The following is a 17013-nucleotide window of genomic DNA, read 5'->3' as shown; positions in this document are numbered from 1 at the left end:
TGCTTTATTGGGAGATAATTTGGAATATGTAATTTTGCTCCAAAATTCAGAAGATTTCTCTGTATCAAATCCTTTACAAGAATACAGCTCTTGGAAGTATTCTGAGAATGCATCCGAAATGTCTTCAGGTTTCAATAATTGCTTCCCATTATGTTGAAGTTTTTCTATGATTGATTGTTTTTTCTCATTTTTAACCAATTTAGCTAACATTTTTCCAGATTTGTTACCATATCTATACATTTTGGCTTGAATTCTTAAGTCTTTTTGTGCTTCTTGAGCCATTACTAAAGTATCCCTAGCATTTTTAGCGTGGACATATTTTGCCCAATTTAGGGGCGTTTTATCAAGCAAGAAATGATTATACGAGTTAATCAGAGAGTTGTATATTTCCTTCTCTCTTGACCTCATCGTTTTATTTAACAGAGCAGTATATGCAATGATTTCCCCTCTAAGTATCGCTTTTGCAGTTTCCCAAAATATCTTAGGACGATCTATATGCTCGCTGTTAAAGTGAGCTTATTCCTCAAATTTTTTCAAGAGCCATTTCTTAAATTTCAAATTAGAAGACAAATGATAGGGGGAACAAAATCGTGTTGATTTGGATTTTAATTGTTTAAGATGAAGTTCAAGAAAAATAGGCCCATGATCTGATAACAGGATCGGCATTATTCCTGCTTTCATTCCTGATGTACATAGACGTTCATCACTCAAAAATAAGTCAATCCTAGAAAGCGTTTTATGGGCTTTGAAGAGACATGTATAATCCTCAACATCAGGATTCTGGGGTCTCCATATGTCTCATAATCTCAAATTTTGCTTGATTTTGTTAAACATCTTAAATTCCAGATTATCTTTTTTCTGTTTTAACTGTTTAATGTTTTTTCTGATTCTATATAGTGGGCATTGTGGTGCCATATTAAAGTCCCCGCCGAGGATCAGATAACCATCACTAAATAGAATCAAATAGAATCAAATTCCAAAACTCTGGGTCGAAAGTGTTATGACCATATATATTACAAAGTGTATATGTCTTTTGAGCAATTTTAAACTTCAACAGAACATATCTTCCCCCCTGATCAGTTTCAGAGTGCATAATCTCCATTTGGATCCTTTTCCCTATCAATATAGCCACCCCCCTTTTTTCCCAAGACTTGGTGCAACCAAGACTTCCTTGACCCATGATGCCTTTAATTTTAGGGATTCCACTTGATTTAAATGAGTTTCCTGGATAATTTATATATCTGCTTGAGCTTTCCGTAGCTGAGCAAGTATTGCCTTCCGTTTAATAGGGGTTGAAATACCTCCTACATTCCAAGAGATTATCTTAAATTTATCTACCTTTTGAGCCATTTACATAAGGAGGAGGAGGGGAGGGAGGCGAGGAGAGGGGAAGAAAAAAAAAAAAAAAAAAGGGACAAACACATACACCACACCCACAGAACACCCTGGATCCTGTGGGGTTTACCAATTTCAGGACCTGTAATCTCTTTGTAGATAAGAATACATTAAGAAAAAATAATAATCTACTAATGAGCTGGTGAGCTGGTGGATCAAGTGCATTAAAAAAAAATTCGGCCACTTGAGGTTCATCAAATAGATTTGTTACCTCCTTCACTACCACTTTTAATTTAGAGGGATAGATTATAGTGGCTCGATACCCATGTTGTATAAACATAGAACATACAGGGGCCAGCTCTCTTCTTTTAGAGGCTGTTTCAGCCGAGAAATCTTGAAAAATGAGGATCGTGGCTCCCCAATATTGAAGTAAGGTGATCTTATCTTGATAAGTAATCTTGCTATTACAGGTCTAGGCCTGCTACTGCTTTTATTGTCTGTACGAGGGGCTCCAAGTCTATGTGCTCTTTCGACTAAGATCGGATGATAAGTAGATGGAGTTTTAAGAGCCTTGGTTAGTGTATCTGTTATAAAGAAACAAAGATTTTCATATTGCTTGTCTTCTGGAAGACCTATGATCCTAATATTATTTCTTCTAGAGCGGTTTTCTAGGTCTTCTAGTCTGTGATAGATTTTTTGTATATTACTGCTTGAAACTTCAAGTTTGGAACTGTGTGATCTTCTAAATCCGACACCCTTTGCTCTACTTCTTGTATTCTATTGAAAAATTGCCTGATTTTCTGGGTTAATAAAAGAATATTTTGCTTAATCTCTGACCTAAGAGCGTCAAATTTGGGAGAGAGGGCATCTGAGATACTGGCAACCAAGTTCTGTATTTTGGTTGCTTCACACATTGTTGATGCGTTAGGTTAAACAGGTTGAATATCAGTGGCAACTTCATGAGTGTTCCTAGGTTTCCTGTCCCTTTGTCTAGCTGCCATAGTTGGGGAAGGTGTCTTAGAAGAGTTAAGAAGAAATTTGTCCATATGCCAAGTGCTAAGATGTGATAGTGATAAAAAAAAATTGTTTAAGGGAGCGACCCCAAGTGAATTAATGAATACAATGGGGGGGGGGGGGGGTATAAGAAAAAAGCCCCCCCCCCCCCCCGAGAATTAGTGTTCCAAGGGAAAAAAATAAAGGGGGAGGGTGAAGAGATAGTAGTGAAAAGAAAGAGGGGAAAAAACAAACAAAAAAACCCAGTGAGAAAGTGCTTAAAAACCGTACAAGAAAAAAAGTATAATAAGAAGAAATAGATAAGTGAAAACGCTTCTCGTTTTAAGATGTAGCTAGGCAACAGGGAACAAGGTAAATTTTCCAAATTATTCTAGAGAATTTATAAGATAGTTAGTATTTAGGATAACCTAACATTTAATTTTTATTAGGCACTATGTTATAGTAATTATATATATTGCAGTTATTTAACAGCTATATATGTCAGTGGCATTAGATACTGTCTTGCCAGTCCTAAAATATGGACAAGGAAGTTCAATCAATATAGATCATTTGTTGTATTGCTAAGTCAATAGGTCTACTGAGTAAAAATGTTTCTTTTGAAATGAATAATAGATCTAATACAATATTCGCAAATAGTGACAGAGATCAGTAAGGTGTACCATACATCGCTTTGAGGAACATAACACTGGTAGGTGTCCAGAAAGAAAAAACAAGGAAAGAAGTGATTATGTAAATATATACCAACAAAAATCTATGTACAATAATCATACTGTTCTTATCTTTACAAAATTGAAAAGACTTGCAAGATTGTAGGCATTTACACCATAACAATAGTATTTTTCACTTTTTGAATCAACAGAGTACTGAAAAACCTAGAGCAGATATTTATAAGATAATTCAACTAGTGCCAAATTGTTATGTTGCATTTAATACTTCAGAAAAACTTGCAGGCCAACCAGAAAATCTTTGTGAAATAATACAACTAGAAGAAAGTGGAATTAGTCAATTCCCTAGCAGTTATTTAAACAAACATTCTGAGAAGTTCAATTGTCGTCAATACTTAAAAGTAACTGTCCCGTTCACTAGAAGCTTAAATTTTTTTCCTATTATCTATAAAAAGAGGGACTATTTATTATAGGTCAGATTGAGCCAACCAGTTGCCTATAGTATCTAAGAAGAGGATCCAAATGTCTTATAGGCGACTGAGCCTTCATATATGGGTAGAGCTGTTTTCAAGCTTAACATCTGACCTTATAGCCTCTTATGTAGGCAGTAAAGCAAAGTTAGGAATCCAGTGTACATTCCACCCTAATGGATTATAGGGATACTTTCAGAAGTTATAAGGGCACCACTTTCTTCTTCTTACACCTAGTAAAAAAGAAAAGTAACTTATATGTCCCAGTTAAGGAGATATGATGAAAAATTATATCTTTATTAAATGGCTCCAACACTGATTGTGGGTTTTTATGTCCTCAAGGGGCTTTCAAAATACAGGCTTCGTATATTTATAATGTCGATACATCGTAGTCTTGTGTAGAGTACCCCAGACATTTTAACACTGCACCCCAGCTCTCTCCTTCAACTTATGTGATATTACTCTTAGCGAACTTCCCCTACATACAAAGAAAAAGAAAAAAAGTCTGTATGACACTCACCCTCTCACACACGGCGCACGCAGATGATATGGAACATTTTATTGAGAATTTTATGCGAGGCCCCAAGGAGGTGTAGAAAGAGAGTGGAGGGCTTCTCTGATCCTATGACATGGCCCACAGCAAACCCACCTCCTCCCACGCAGCACCAGTGGGAGAGGATGGGGAACGGCCGCCAGCTATCTGCTCAGGATCCCCCAGAGGACGAATACAGGAGACAAAGGGCTTTCCCAGCCCTTCAGCAGAACTTGTGCAGGGCTCACCTCTTCCCACGCAGCACTGGTGGGGTAGGAGGGAAGACGACCACCAAGACCCGCACAGATCCTCGGGGAGGCTCAATGGAGAAAGCAGAAAACTCCTCCAAGCAGAGAGCACAGCGCTCCGTTCTTCGCACCGGTGAGGGAAGGTGAGAGATGAGAGGGGAGATGAGAGAGCGGTTGCTGGCGGTTTTATAAATCCTGAGGGGGAACTCAGGAAAAAACAGGACTCTCCTCCGTCAATGCAACGAGAATTACACTGAACTTACCTCCTCTCACGCAACACCCGTGGGAGGGGAGGAGAAGGTAGATGGAGATCTTTGTAGCAGTTTATCTGGCTGATGAAATAACTAGGCAGAGTTACAGGTCCTTCCAAGCTGACAAAACATCAGCACAGTGGGTTGGAGTTCCACTGCAGTTGTTCCGGCAGCGATGAATCAGGCTATCCAGAGAGCTGCCCCATAAGTTAGGGCTTGGCGCGAAGAAACCACCGCCATCAGCTATGGGACTGGAGTACAAGCGCTCAGCAACATAAGCTAAGCTCCTCCTCCGGAACAATCCCTGGGCCTCTAGAGCATGCAATTTTAAGCGACTTTCTAATTTACTCCTATTATCACATTTTCTTCATTCTATTGGTATTTTTATTTGAAAAGCAAGAAAGTAAATTTAGATGCTGGCCCATTTTTGTTGAACAGCCTAGGTTGTCCTTGCTGATTGGCCAGCACCAATAAACAAGTGCTGTCCATGGTTCTGAACCACAAATTGGCTGGCTCCTTAGCTTAGATGCCTTCTTTTTCAAATAAAAATAGCAAGAGAACGAAGAAAAATTGATAATAGGAGTAAATTAGAAAGTTGCTTAAAATTGCATGCTCTATATGAATCACAGAAGAAAAAAAATTGGGTTCAGTGTCCCTTTAACTTTTAATTAGTGTAGAGAAACAGCTTTAATCATTTACAAAATTTTGAGATTGGAGGAATTGCTGAAACCAATCAGTGACAACATTGGTCTTGTTTCACTAAAATTATAAAAACAGGTTAAACACAATATGAATTCAGTTTTCTCTAGAAAAAAGGTGCTTGAGAGGTGACATGGTTAATTTATATAAATATATTCAAGGCCGTATACAGAGATGGCAGAAGCTCTGTTTATTTCAAGAAAATAGTTTGTGACAAGAGGTCACAATTTTTAAGGCTGGAGGAAAGGAGATTTAATCTGCTGCAACGGAAATGTTTTTACACTGTTAGAGCAATAACATTGTGGAATTCATTACCAAAGGAGGTAGTGAATGGCATCTTTTGAGACTATCCTTTCCAAAATGGTTGATTTTTTTTTAAAATTATGTGTATTTAGGAAAATGATTATTGATGTTAACATGTGCCATAGCATATATATTATGTTTACTCACAAGATACTAAGACCGGAAACTCTCTAGAAGAGTATAATGCAAAAACTTCTGTGAAGAGCTACTACATAAACAAATGTATTGCTTTTATGCATGATGCACATTTTTTATATATTTGAATGATGTGTTAATTAACATTAAGACTAGAGTGTTTTATTTTCATTTTTTTTTTTTTTTTTAAATGTCCATACTTTTTTAGCTATATTCCAAAGTCATCTTGTCTCAATCTTTATTCTAAAACATACAAAAAAGGCACTCTTTTAGATTTTGGATTTCATGCCTTTTGAAAGAGCAGCCTGGTAATGTGCTTGTTTCTATTGCAATACTTTCTGATTCCCTTATTGATTTGGATATCTTATATAGGGATTATTTCCCTTTATATGTCAATTGAATGTGCTATGTCTAATACCATTGTAGAATATTTTATCTGCGTCTGATATTTTTGCATATTAGGAATAGACATTTGGATACTTAAATTGAAGGAGAAACTAGTGCCCCCTGTAGATGCGATTATCACATAAATGTTTTGATCTTATTTTCATATCAGTTTACTCCATCATGTATTTTGCTATATTAGAATATTATTATACAGATATACTTACCCAAGGTTCCCTATGCCTTACCTCTTTAGATGTATTATATAGTTAATTGATTTGCGTCTTTAAAGGGCCAAACACTACACATCTTTAGTTGAAAAAAGTTGTATGGTTAGTAAAGAAGTAGATGACTGTTTGATTTTTAAATGATTGTTGTTTTGGTTTTATGTACAAAATTTAAATATGTTAGAACATTTTACTATTGCACTATTGCTTGCATATAACTGTGCTTAAAGGGCCAGTAAACCTAGAAAATAATGTTATATATAATTCTGCACATAGTGCAGAATTATATAACATTATATTAGTGCTAGCTTTATGTAACAGAATATTGCCGGTGAAATTTTTATTAAAAAAGAGAATTTTTCAGACCCGCCCTCTGTCACCGGCAATATTAAGTTACATAAAGCTAGCACTAATATAATGTTATATAATTCTGCACTATGTGCAGAATTATATAACCTTATTTTCTAGGTTTACTGCCCCTTTAACCTGTGCAAATCGATTAAACACATAGTTAAGGTTAACTACGGTTAGCTAGCTGAAAATATCTGGTGATCCAATGACCAGAGACAAAAGTGTAGCCACCAATTGCCAGCTAACTCCCAGTAGGGCATTGCTGTGGCTAAGGATATGTAGGTATGCTTTTCAACAAAGGATACCCGCAAAACAAAGTAAATTTGATCATGGAAGTGAATTTGAAAGTGGCTTAAAATATGTTCTATCTGAATTATGAAAGTTTAATTTTGACTTTCATGTCCCTTAAGTGAAGTTGCAAAATATTGCCACTCATCATGACACAGTTTTATTGGAGAGTCATTTTAATTATTTATCTTTATCAAGTCTGAAGAAGCACTTACCATTCTAAATGGAAATTACAAGTTTGATTCTAAGATTAAAATAATTCATGCGTTATTGACAATTGACTATTTTGAAGGAAATGCCCTGTATGATGCAATGTTGTATGAAAAATATTGAATTACAGATCAGATAATAATTTGAAAAAATGTATATACTTGTTAAAATGTTCAGTTTAAATTGATTTCCAAGAATTCTGGAGATGAGTTAGAATATAAGCCATACAATCATTATTTTGGTAGCAACTGTACTTTTAAAAAAAATACTTCATAAAAAAGCTCTTGAAAGGGTCTTTCACTAGGTATGAACAATAGCATTCTGTTAGTGATGAGTTACACGTGTATATGCTTGTGTCTTCTTAATTTATTTTTTGGAAATAGTCATTTGGATGTGTTTTGACATTTTCTTTAAAATAACAATTATTATTATTGTTATTTTTTTTTAGAGATCAGGATAATGCCATTATAAGACCGTTGCCCAAGGTAAAGAGGCTACTGACCGATAACACTTGCCTTCCCCATATAACCCAGGTAAGGTGTTTCATACATTTATTATATTATATTTCAAAATTCTCTGTGTACTGGAAACATATTAATGCTTCTTATCACCTTTATTTTCTGGGCTGTGATGTTCATCTTTTCGTGGTATTTTCCATTATAAATATATATATATATTATTATTTTTATTTTTTTGTTGTATTTTTTTAAGCATAGGAAAAAGTTTAGAATTGCTTACATATTCTAAACTTTTTTGCTCCCATTTAAACTTCCCTCCAGCTTGGTTTGAAAGCAGGTTTTGTTTTCATTTCATTTCTCAGCTTTTGCTGACGTTTGACCCCATCCTGGTTGAGAAGGTTTCCATATTGCTCTATCACATCATGCAAGACAACCCACAGCTGCCTCGTTTCTATCTTACTGGAGTATTCTTCTTTATTATGATGTACACTGGTTCCAACGTTCTACCTATAGCCAGGTAAGAAATGAATGGATATAAAAAAATATTGCACCATTTATGACAAATCCAAATTGTTGAGAACATAATTGTATTTCACCGTTAACCAAAATTCTACACTTCAGTCTAGTTCTGCAAGTGAGTTGTTTGTCTGAATGTCATGAACATTTTGTTTAGAGACTAGCATACCTGCCAAAGGATGATTATTTCTTTCATTCAGGTGGTGAAAGTCCACAATCCATTACTCATGAAAATTACCTTCCCTACTACTTGTAGGAGGCAAAGATTCCCAAACCCAAAGAGCTCTATATAACCCCTCACACATACCTCAGTCTTTTCTTTGCCTGGTTTAAGAATGAAGATGTGCCTGATATTTCCTCTTGTTTGTTTAAAGTTGAACGTATTCGTTCTCTTTTAAATGAGGTCTTAATTACTTTAGGGGTAAAAAATCCTAATGCTTCTGGTGACAAGCCTTGTAATCATTTAAATTCTGTTTTTAAGACTGTCTCTGACATGATTTCTAAAGAATGATCTAAGCCTGGAAATTCATTATACCCTTCTGCAAGGTGTAAGAAAATATATACTAGCTCCTAATATTGAGTTATGGGAAACAGTTCCTAAGGTTGATGGGGCTACTTCCACTTTGGTTAAGTGTACTACTATTCCTTTGGAAGAAAGTACTTATTTTAAAGACCCTCTAGACAAAAAGTTATAGTCTCTTCTCAGAAGGGCTTTTTTACCAGCAGGTTACTTGCTTACTTAGGCCAGCCATTTCTATAGCTGATGTGACTGCTACTTCCACGTATTGGTTATTCAGTCTTTATGAACAGTGTTTTGAGGATCCTGTTTGTGACAATCCTTTAAGTTTACTTAAAAATGCAAATTCTTTTATTTGTGATGCTGTTTTTGATATTTTGAAAATGAATGTCAAAAGTATGTCTTTGGCAGTAGTTCTTGCCAGGAGAGCTTTATGGCTTAAATCCTGGTCTGTTAATATGGTGTCTAAATCTAGATTGTTCTATCTTTTCTTTCAGGGTAAGAAATTGTTTGGATCAGATTTGGATTATTTCTGCTGTTACCAGGGGTAAAGGGACTTTTTTACCTAAAAAAAAAAAAAAAATCTAAGGGTTAATCTTTCGCCAGAATAAAGAACAAATGAGCAAAGTTTTCTCTGATCAAAAACAGAGTACTTCTGGTTCAGTTTGGAGACCCAGTGCTAACTGGAATAAGTCTAAGCAGGCTAAGAAAACTACTTTTGCCTCTAAAACCACATCAAGGTGTGGCCCCTGATCCAGATTTTTTTGGTAGGGGGCAGGTGATTGTAAAGTTTTGCCTCACCGATCATTCAAGCAGGTAGCCTTTCCTTCAATTAATTACATTGCTAAGTTTTAATTTAAAAAAAAAAAGTTGTAAACTATTTTTTTTTAACATTTTTAATTATAGTATGCATCACACCTCGCTCCGCCCTCCTTAGACTTCCTGGTCTGATGCTGTATTCTGATGTAGAGAGCAGTCCCACCCGCTCTCTACATAAGCAACCAGGCTTGTTCCTTATGTGCAACCAGGCTTGTTCCCTATGCAATGGGATGTGCGCATGCGCTCTAGATAGAGGGGCGGTTAGGTTGAATTCGTGGCCGCCTAATGGCCATTATTTCAAATGGATGCCGAAGAATACGTCACACACACAAAAAAATGTGACACGGAGCTGGGTGGAATACGGTTCAAACCCACATCTGTGGAAGTATTTCCTGTTCTAGATTGCATGTCTGACATATCTCAGGAATGGGAGAAGCCGGGGGTTCCTTTTTCCTCATCTCCTCTTTTTAAAAAGATGTTTCCTGTTGATGACTCTGGGCAAGATCTTTGGCACACTGTTCCTAAAGTAGAGGGCGCTATATCCACTTTAGCCAAGAGAACCACTATTCCGCAAGAGGATAGTTCCTCTTTTAAGGACCCCATGGACAGGAAACTGGAAGGTTACTTATAAAAAATGTTTCTACACCAGGGTCTACAATGGCATCCTGTTGCTAGTATTGCAACAGTTTCTGGTGCAGCCTCATATTGGTGCGACTACTTGTCCAATCTGATTTCGGAGGAGACTACTATAGAGGAGATCCAGTATAGGATCAAGGCTTAAAGCTGGTTAATACTTTTATAGGTGATGCCAGCATGTAAGTAGATCGCTTGAGGGCAAAGATTTCTAGTTTTGCCGTCCTATCTCGTAGAGCCCTGTAGCTAAAGTCTTGGTCTGCTGACATGACAACTAAGTCTAAGCTTCTGTTTCTACCCTTTAAGGGCAAGACTTTATTTAGCCCTGGTCTGACTGAAATCATTTCCATGGTCACAGGTGGAAAGGGAGCTTTCTTTCATGTAATTAGCAAGAGTCCATGAGCTAGTGACGTATGGGATATACATTCCTACCAGGAGGGGCAAAGTTTCCCAAACCTCAAAATGCCTATAAATACACCCCTCACCACACCCACAAATCAGTTTTACAAACTTTGCCTCCTATGGAGGTGGTGAAGTAAGTTTGTGCTAGATTCTACGTTGATATGCGCTCCGCAGCAGGTTGGAGCCCGGTTTTCCTCTCAGCGTGCAGTGAATGTCAGAGGGATGTGAAGAGAGTATTGCCTATTTGAATTCAATGATCTCCTTCTACGGGGTCTATTTCATAGGTTCTCTGTTATCGGTCGTAGAGATTCATCTCTTACCTCCCTTTTCAGATCGACGATATACTCTTATATATACCATTACCTCTGCTGATTCTCGTTTCAGTACTGGTTTGGCTTTCTACTTCATGTAGATGAGTGTCCTGGGGTAAGTAAGTCTTATTTTTGTGACACTCTAAGCTATGGTTGGGCACTTTTATATAAAGTTCTAAATATATGTGTTTAAACATTTATTTGCCTTGACTCAGGATGTTCAACGTTCCTTATTTCAGACAGTCAGTTTCATATTTGGGATAATGCATATGAATAAATCAATCAATCAATCAATTTGACTTTTTTCCCTGTGGGCTGTTAGGCTTGCGGGGGCTGAAAATGCTTCATTTTATTGCGTCATTCTTGGCGCAGACTTTTTTGGCGCAAAAAAATTTTTTCTTTGTTTCCGGCGTCATACGTGTCACCGGAAGTTGCGTCATTTTTTGACGTTTTTTTGCGCCAAAAGTGTCGGCGTTACCGGATGTGGCGTCATTTTTGGCGCCAAAAGCATTTAGGCGCCAAATAATGTGGGCGTCTTTTTTGGCGCTAAAAATTATGGGCGTCACTATTGTCTCCACATTATTTAAGTCTCATTGTTTATTGCTTCTGGTTGCTAGAAGCTTGTTCACTGGCATTTTTTCCCATTCCTGAAACTGTCATTTAAGGAATTTGATCAATTTTGCTTTATATGTTGTTTTTTCTATTACATATTGCAAGATGTCCCAGATTGACCCTGAGTCAGAAGATACTTCTGGAAAATCGCTGCCTGGTGCTGGATCTACCAAAGTTAAGTGTATTTGCTGTAAACTTGTGGTATCTGTTCCTCCAGCTGTTGTTTGTAATGAATGTCATGACAAACTTGTTAATGCAGATAATATTTCCTTTAGTAATGTTACATTACCTGTTGTTGTTCCATCAACATCTAATGCTCAGAGTGTTCCTGTTAACATAAGAGATTTTGTTTCTAAATCCATTAAGAAGGCTATGTCTGTTATTCCTCCTTCTAGTAAACGTAAAAGGTCCTTTAAAACTTCTCATTTTTCAGATGAATTTTTAAATGAACATCATCATTCTGATTCTGATAATGATTCCTCTGGTTCAGAGGATTCTGTTTCAGAGGTTGATGCTGATAAATCTTCATATTTGTTCAAAATGGAATTTATTCGTTCTTTACTTAAAGAAGTCTTAATTGCATTAGAAATAGAGGATTCTGGTCCTCTTGATACTAAATCTAAACGTTTAAATAAGGTTTTTAAATCTCCTGTAGTTATTCCAGAAGTTTTTCCTGTCCCTGATGCTATTTCTGAAGTAATCTCCAGGGAATGGAATAATTTGGGTAATTCATTTACTCCTTCTAAACGTTTTAAGCAATTATATCCTGTGCAATCTGACAGATTAGAATTTTGGGACAAAATCCCTAAAGTTGATGGGGCTATCTCTACTCTTGCTAAACGTACTACTATTCCTACGGCAGATAGTACTTCCTTTAAAGATCCTTTAGATAGGAAAATGTAATCCTTTCTAAGAAAAGCTTACTTATGTTCAGGTAATCTTCTTAGACCTGCTATATCGGATGTTGCTGCAGCTTCAACTTTTTGGTTAGAAGCTTTAACGCAACAAGTAACAGATCATAATTCTCATAGCATTGTTAATCTTCTTTAACATGCTAATAATTTTATTTGTGATGCCATCTTTTATATCATTAGGGTTGATGTCAGGTATATGTCTCTAGCTATTTTAGCTAGAAGAGCTTTATGGCTTAAAACTTGGAATGCTGATATGTCTTCTAAGTCAACTTTGCTTTCCCTTTCTTTCCAGGGTAATAAATTATTTGGTTCACAGTTGGATTCTATTATCTCAACTGTTACTGGAGGAAAAGGAACTTTTTTACCACAGGATAAAAAATCTAAAGGTAAATTTAGGTCTAATAATCGTTTTCGTTCCTTTCGTCACAATAAGGAACAAAAGCCTGATCCTTCACCCTCAGGAGCGGTATCAGTTTGGAAACCATCTCCAGTCTGGAATAAATCCAAGCCTTTTAGAAAACCAAAGCCAGCTCCCAAGTCCACATGAAGGTGCGGCCCTCGTTCCAGCTCAGCTGGTAGGGGGCAGATTACGATTTTTCAAAGAAATTTGCATCAATTCAATTCACAATCTTTGGATTCAGAACATTGTTTCAGAAGGGTACAGAATTTGCTTCAAGATAAGGCCTCCTGCAAGAAGATTTTTTCTTTCCCGTGTCCCAGTAAATCCAGCGAAGGCTCAAGCATTTCTGAAATGTGTTTCAGATCTAGAGTTGGCTGGAGTAATTTTACCAGTTCCAGTTCTGGAACAGGGGCTGGGGTTTTACTCAAATCTCTTCATTGTACCAAAGAAGGAGAATTCCTTCAGACCAGTTCTGGATTTAAAAATATTGAATCGTTATGTAAGGATACCAACATTCAAAATGGTAACTATAAGGACTATCCTGCCTTTTGTTCAGCAAGGGCATTATATGTCCACAATAGATTTACAGGATGCATATCTGCATATTCCGATTCATCCAGATCACTATCAGTTTCTGAGATTCTCTTTTCTAGACAAGCATTACCAGTTTGTGGCTCTGCCGTTTGGCCTAGCAACAGCTCCAAGGATTTTTACAAAGGTTCTCGGTGCCCTTCTGTCTGTAATCAGAGAACAGGGTATTGTGGTATTTCCTTATTTGGATGATATCTTGGTACTTGCTCAGTCTTCACTTTTAGCAGAATCTCATACGAATCAACTTGTATTGTTTCTTCGAGAACATGGTTGGAGGATCAATTTACCAAAGAGTTTGTTGATTCCTCAGACAAGGGTAACCTTTTTAGGTTTCCAGATAGATTCAGTGTCCATGACTCTGTTGCTGACAGAAAAAAGACGTCTGCAATTGGTTTCAGCTTGTCGAAACCTTCAGTCTCAATCATTCCTTTCGGTAGCCTTATGCATGGAAATTCTAGGTCTTATGACTGCTGCATCGGACGCGATCCCCTTTGCTCGTTTTCACATGCGACCTCTTCAGCTTTGTATGCTGAACCAGTGGTGCAGGGATTACACAAAGATATCTCAATTGATATCTTTAAAACCGATTGTACGACACTCTCTGACGTGGTGGACAGATCACCATCGTTTAGTTCAGGGGGCTTCTTTTGTTCTTCCGACCTGGACTGTGATTTCAACAGATGCAAGTCTGACAGGTTGGGGAGCTGTTTGGGGGTCTCTGACAGCACAAGGGGTTTGGGAATCTCAGGAGGTGAGATAACCAATCAATATTTTGGAACTCAGTGCAATTTTCAGAGCTCTTCAGTCATGGCCTCTTCTAAAGAGAGAGTCGTTCATTTGTTTTCAGACAGACAATGTCACAACTGTGGCATATATCAATCATCAAGGAGGGACTCACAGTCCTCTGGCTATGAAAGAAGTATCTCGAATACTGGTTTGGGCGGAATCCAGCTCCTGTCTAATTTCTGCGGTTCATATCCCAGGTATAGACAATTGGGAAGCGGATTATCTCAGTCGTCAAACTTTACATCCAGGCGAATGGTCTCTTCACCCAGAGGTTTTTCTTCAGATTGTTCAAATGTGGGGACTTCCAGAAATAGATCTGATGGCTTCTCATCTAAACAAGAAACTTCCCAGTTATCTGTCCAGATCCAGGGATCCTCAGGTGGAAGCAGTGGATGCAGTGTCACTTCCTTGGAAGTATCATCCTGTCTATATCTTTCCGCCTCTAGTTCTTCTTCCAAGAGTAATTTCCAAGATTCTGAAGGAATGCTCGTTTTTTCTGCTGGTTGCTCCAGCATGGCCTCACAGGTTTTGGTATGCAGATCTTGTCCTGATGGCCTCTTCCCAACCGTGGACTCTTCCGTTAAGACCAGACCTTCTATCGCAAGGTCCTTTTTTTCCATCAGGATCTCAAATCCTTAAATTCGAAGGTATGGAGATTGAACGTTTGATTCTTAGTCAAAGAGGTTTCTCTGACTCTGTGATTAATACTATGTTACAGGCTCGTAAATCTGTATCTAGGAAGATATATTATCGAGTCTGGAAGACTTACATTTCTTGGTGTCTTTCTCATAATTTTTCCTGGCATTCTTTTAGAATTCCGAGAATTTTACAGTTTCTTCAGGATGGTTTGGATAAAGGTTTGTCTGCAAGTTCCTTGAAAGGACAAATCTCTGCTCTTTCTGTTCTTTTTCACAGAAAGATTGCTAATCTTCCTGATATTCATTGTTTTGTACAAGCTTTGGTTCGTATAAAGCCTGTTATTAAGTCAATTTCTCCTCCTTGGAGTTTGAATTTGGTTCTGGGGGCTCTTCAGGCTCCTCCTATTGAAACTATGCATTCACTGGACATTAAACTACTTTCTTGGAAAGTTTTGTTTCTTTTGGCCATCTCTTCTGCTAGAAGAGTTTCTGAATTATCTGCTCTTTCTTGTGAATCTCCTTTTCTGATATTTCATCAGGATAAGGCGGTGTTGCGAACTTCTTTTAAATTTTTACCTATGGTTGTGAATTCCAACAACATTAGTAGAGAAATTGAGGTTCCTTCATTTTGTCCTAATCCTAAGAATTCTAAGGAGAGATCTTTGCATTCTTTGGATGTAGTTAGAGCTTTGAAATATTATGTTGAAGCTACGAAAAATTTCCGAAAGACTTCTAATCTATTTGTTATCTTTTCCTGTTCTAGGAAATGTCAGAAGGCCTCTGCCATTTCTTTGGCATCTTGGTTGAAATCTTTAATTCATCATGCTTATGTTGAGTCGGGTAAAACTCCGCCTCAAAGGATTTCAGCTCATTCTACTAGGTCAGTTTCTACTTCCTGGGCGTTTAGGAATGAAGCTTCGGTTGATCAGATTTGCAAAGCAGCAACTTGGTCTTCTTTGCATACTTTTACTAAATTCTACCATTTTGATGTGTTTTCTTCTTCTGAAGCAGTTTTTGGTAGAAAAGTACTTCAGGCAGCTGTTTCAGTTTGATTCTTCTGCTTATAATTTCAGTTTTTTTCATTATAAGATTTAAACTTTATTTTGGGTGTGGATTATTTTCAGCGGAATTGGCTGTCTTTATTTTATCCCTCCCTCTCTAGTGACTCTTGCGTGGAAGATCCACATCTTGGGTATTCATTATCCCATACGTCACTAGCTCATGGACTCTTGCTAATTACATGAAAGAAAACATAATTTATGTAAGAACTTACCTGCAAGAGTCCATGAGGCCCACCCTTTTTTGTGGTGGTTTTTTTTTTTTTTTGTATAAAGCACAATTATTCCAATTCCTTATTTTTTATGCTTTCGCACTTTTTTCTTATCACCCCACTTCTTGGCTATGCGTTAAACTGATTTGTGGGTGTGGTGAGGGGTGTATTTATAGGCATTTTGAGGTTTGGGAAACTTTGCCCCTCCTGGTAGGAATGTATATCCCATACGTCACTAGCTCATGGACTCTTGCTAATATGAAAGAAATGAATTTATCAGGTAAGTTCTTACATAAATTATGTTTTTCTGCCACAGGATAAGAAGGCTAGACCTAAGGGTTGCCAGACTTCTAATTTTCGTTCCCTTTGTAATTTCAAGGGGCAAAAATCATCCTCTTCTTCCAAACCTGAACAAGCCAAAATCTCATGGAGGTCTAACCAGTCTTGGAATAAGGGTAAGCAATCCAAAAAGCCTTCCTCTGAGAACAAACCTATCTTTTGTTCAGGCCTTAGTCAGAATTAGGCCTGTGTTTAAGCCTGATGCTCCTCCATGGAGCCTTAATATTGTTCTTAGAGTTATGCAGCAGGCTCCATTTGAGCCTATGCACTCTGTTGATATTAAGTTATTTTCTTGGAAGGTTTTGTTTCTGCTCACTATTTATTCTGCTTGTAGGGTCTGAGAGAGGGTTTCGGACCGTAATATCAATCAGGAAATTGTTGTTCCTTCATTCTGTTCTAATCCTTCTTCTCATAAGGAATAGCTCTTGCATAACCTGGATGTTGTGCATGCTCTGAAGTTTTATCTGCAGGCAGCTAGAGATTTTCGTCAATCTACTGCCCTTTTTGTTGTATTTTCTGGTAAACGTAAGGGCCAGAATGCCACTTCTTCTACTCTTTGCTTTTGGTTGAGAAGTGTTATTTGGTTAGTTTATGAGACAGCCTCCTGAAAGGATTATATGGCTCATTCCACTAGGGCTGTCTCTTCTTTCTGGGCCTTTAAAAATGAGGCTTGTGTGGAACAAATCTGCAAGGCG

The 17013-nt window shown here is 37.4% G+C and overlaps 1 protein-coding gene across 4 annotated transcripts in view; it reads left to right on the top strand.

The window, feature by feature from the left end:
• The window catches only part of DNAJC13 (DnaJ heat shock protein family (Hsp40) member C13), a 709325-nt gene that overhangs the window by 491995 nt on the left and 200317 nt on the right, over positions 1–17013 (top strand). For all 4 annotated transcript variants that reach the window (XR_008402530.1, XM_053714290.1, XM_053714292.1 and 1 more), the window contains 2 exons: positions 7561–7645; positions 7933–8087. Coding sequence is in view for 3 of the 4 variants with exons in the window: in XM_053714290.1 (XP_053570265.1) it covers positions 7561–7645; positions 7933–8087 (240 nt within the window). In the remaining variant the exon portion in view is untranslated. The remainder of the gene's footprint in view (positions 1–7560; positions 7646–7932; positions 8088–17013) is intronic.

The sequence above is a fragment of the Bombina bombina genome, chromosome 5 (assembly GCF_027579735.1).
Source record: "Bombina bombina isolate aBomBom1 chromosome 5, aBomBom1.pri, whole genome shotgun sequence".
Taxonomy (NCBI): Eukaryota; Metazoa; Chordata; class Amphibia; order Anura; family Bombinatoridae; genus Bombina; species Bombina bombina.
Note: the sequence above shows the minus strand (reverse complement) of the source record. Positions and strands in the feature narration are given on the sequence as shown.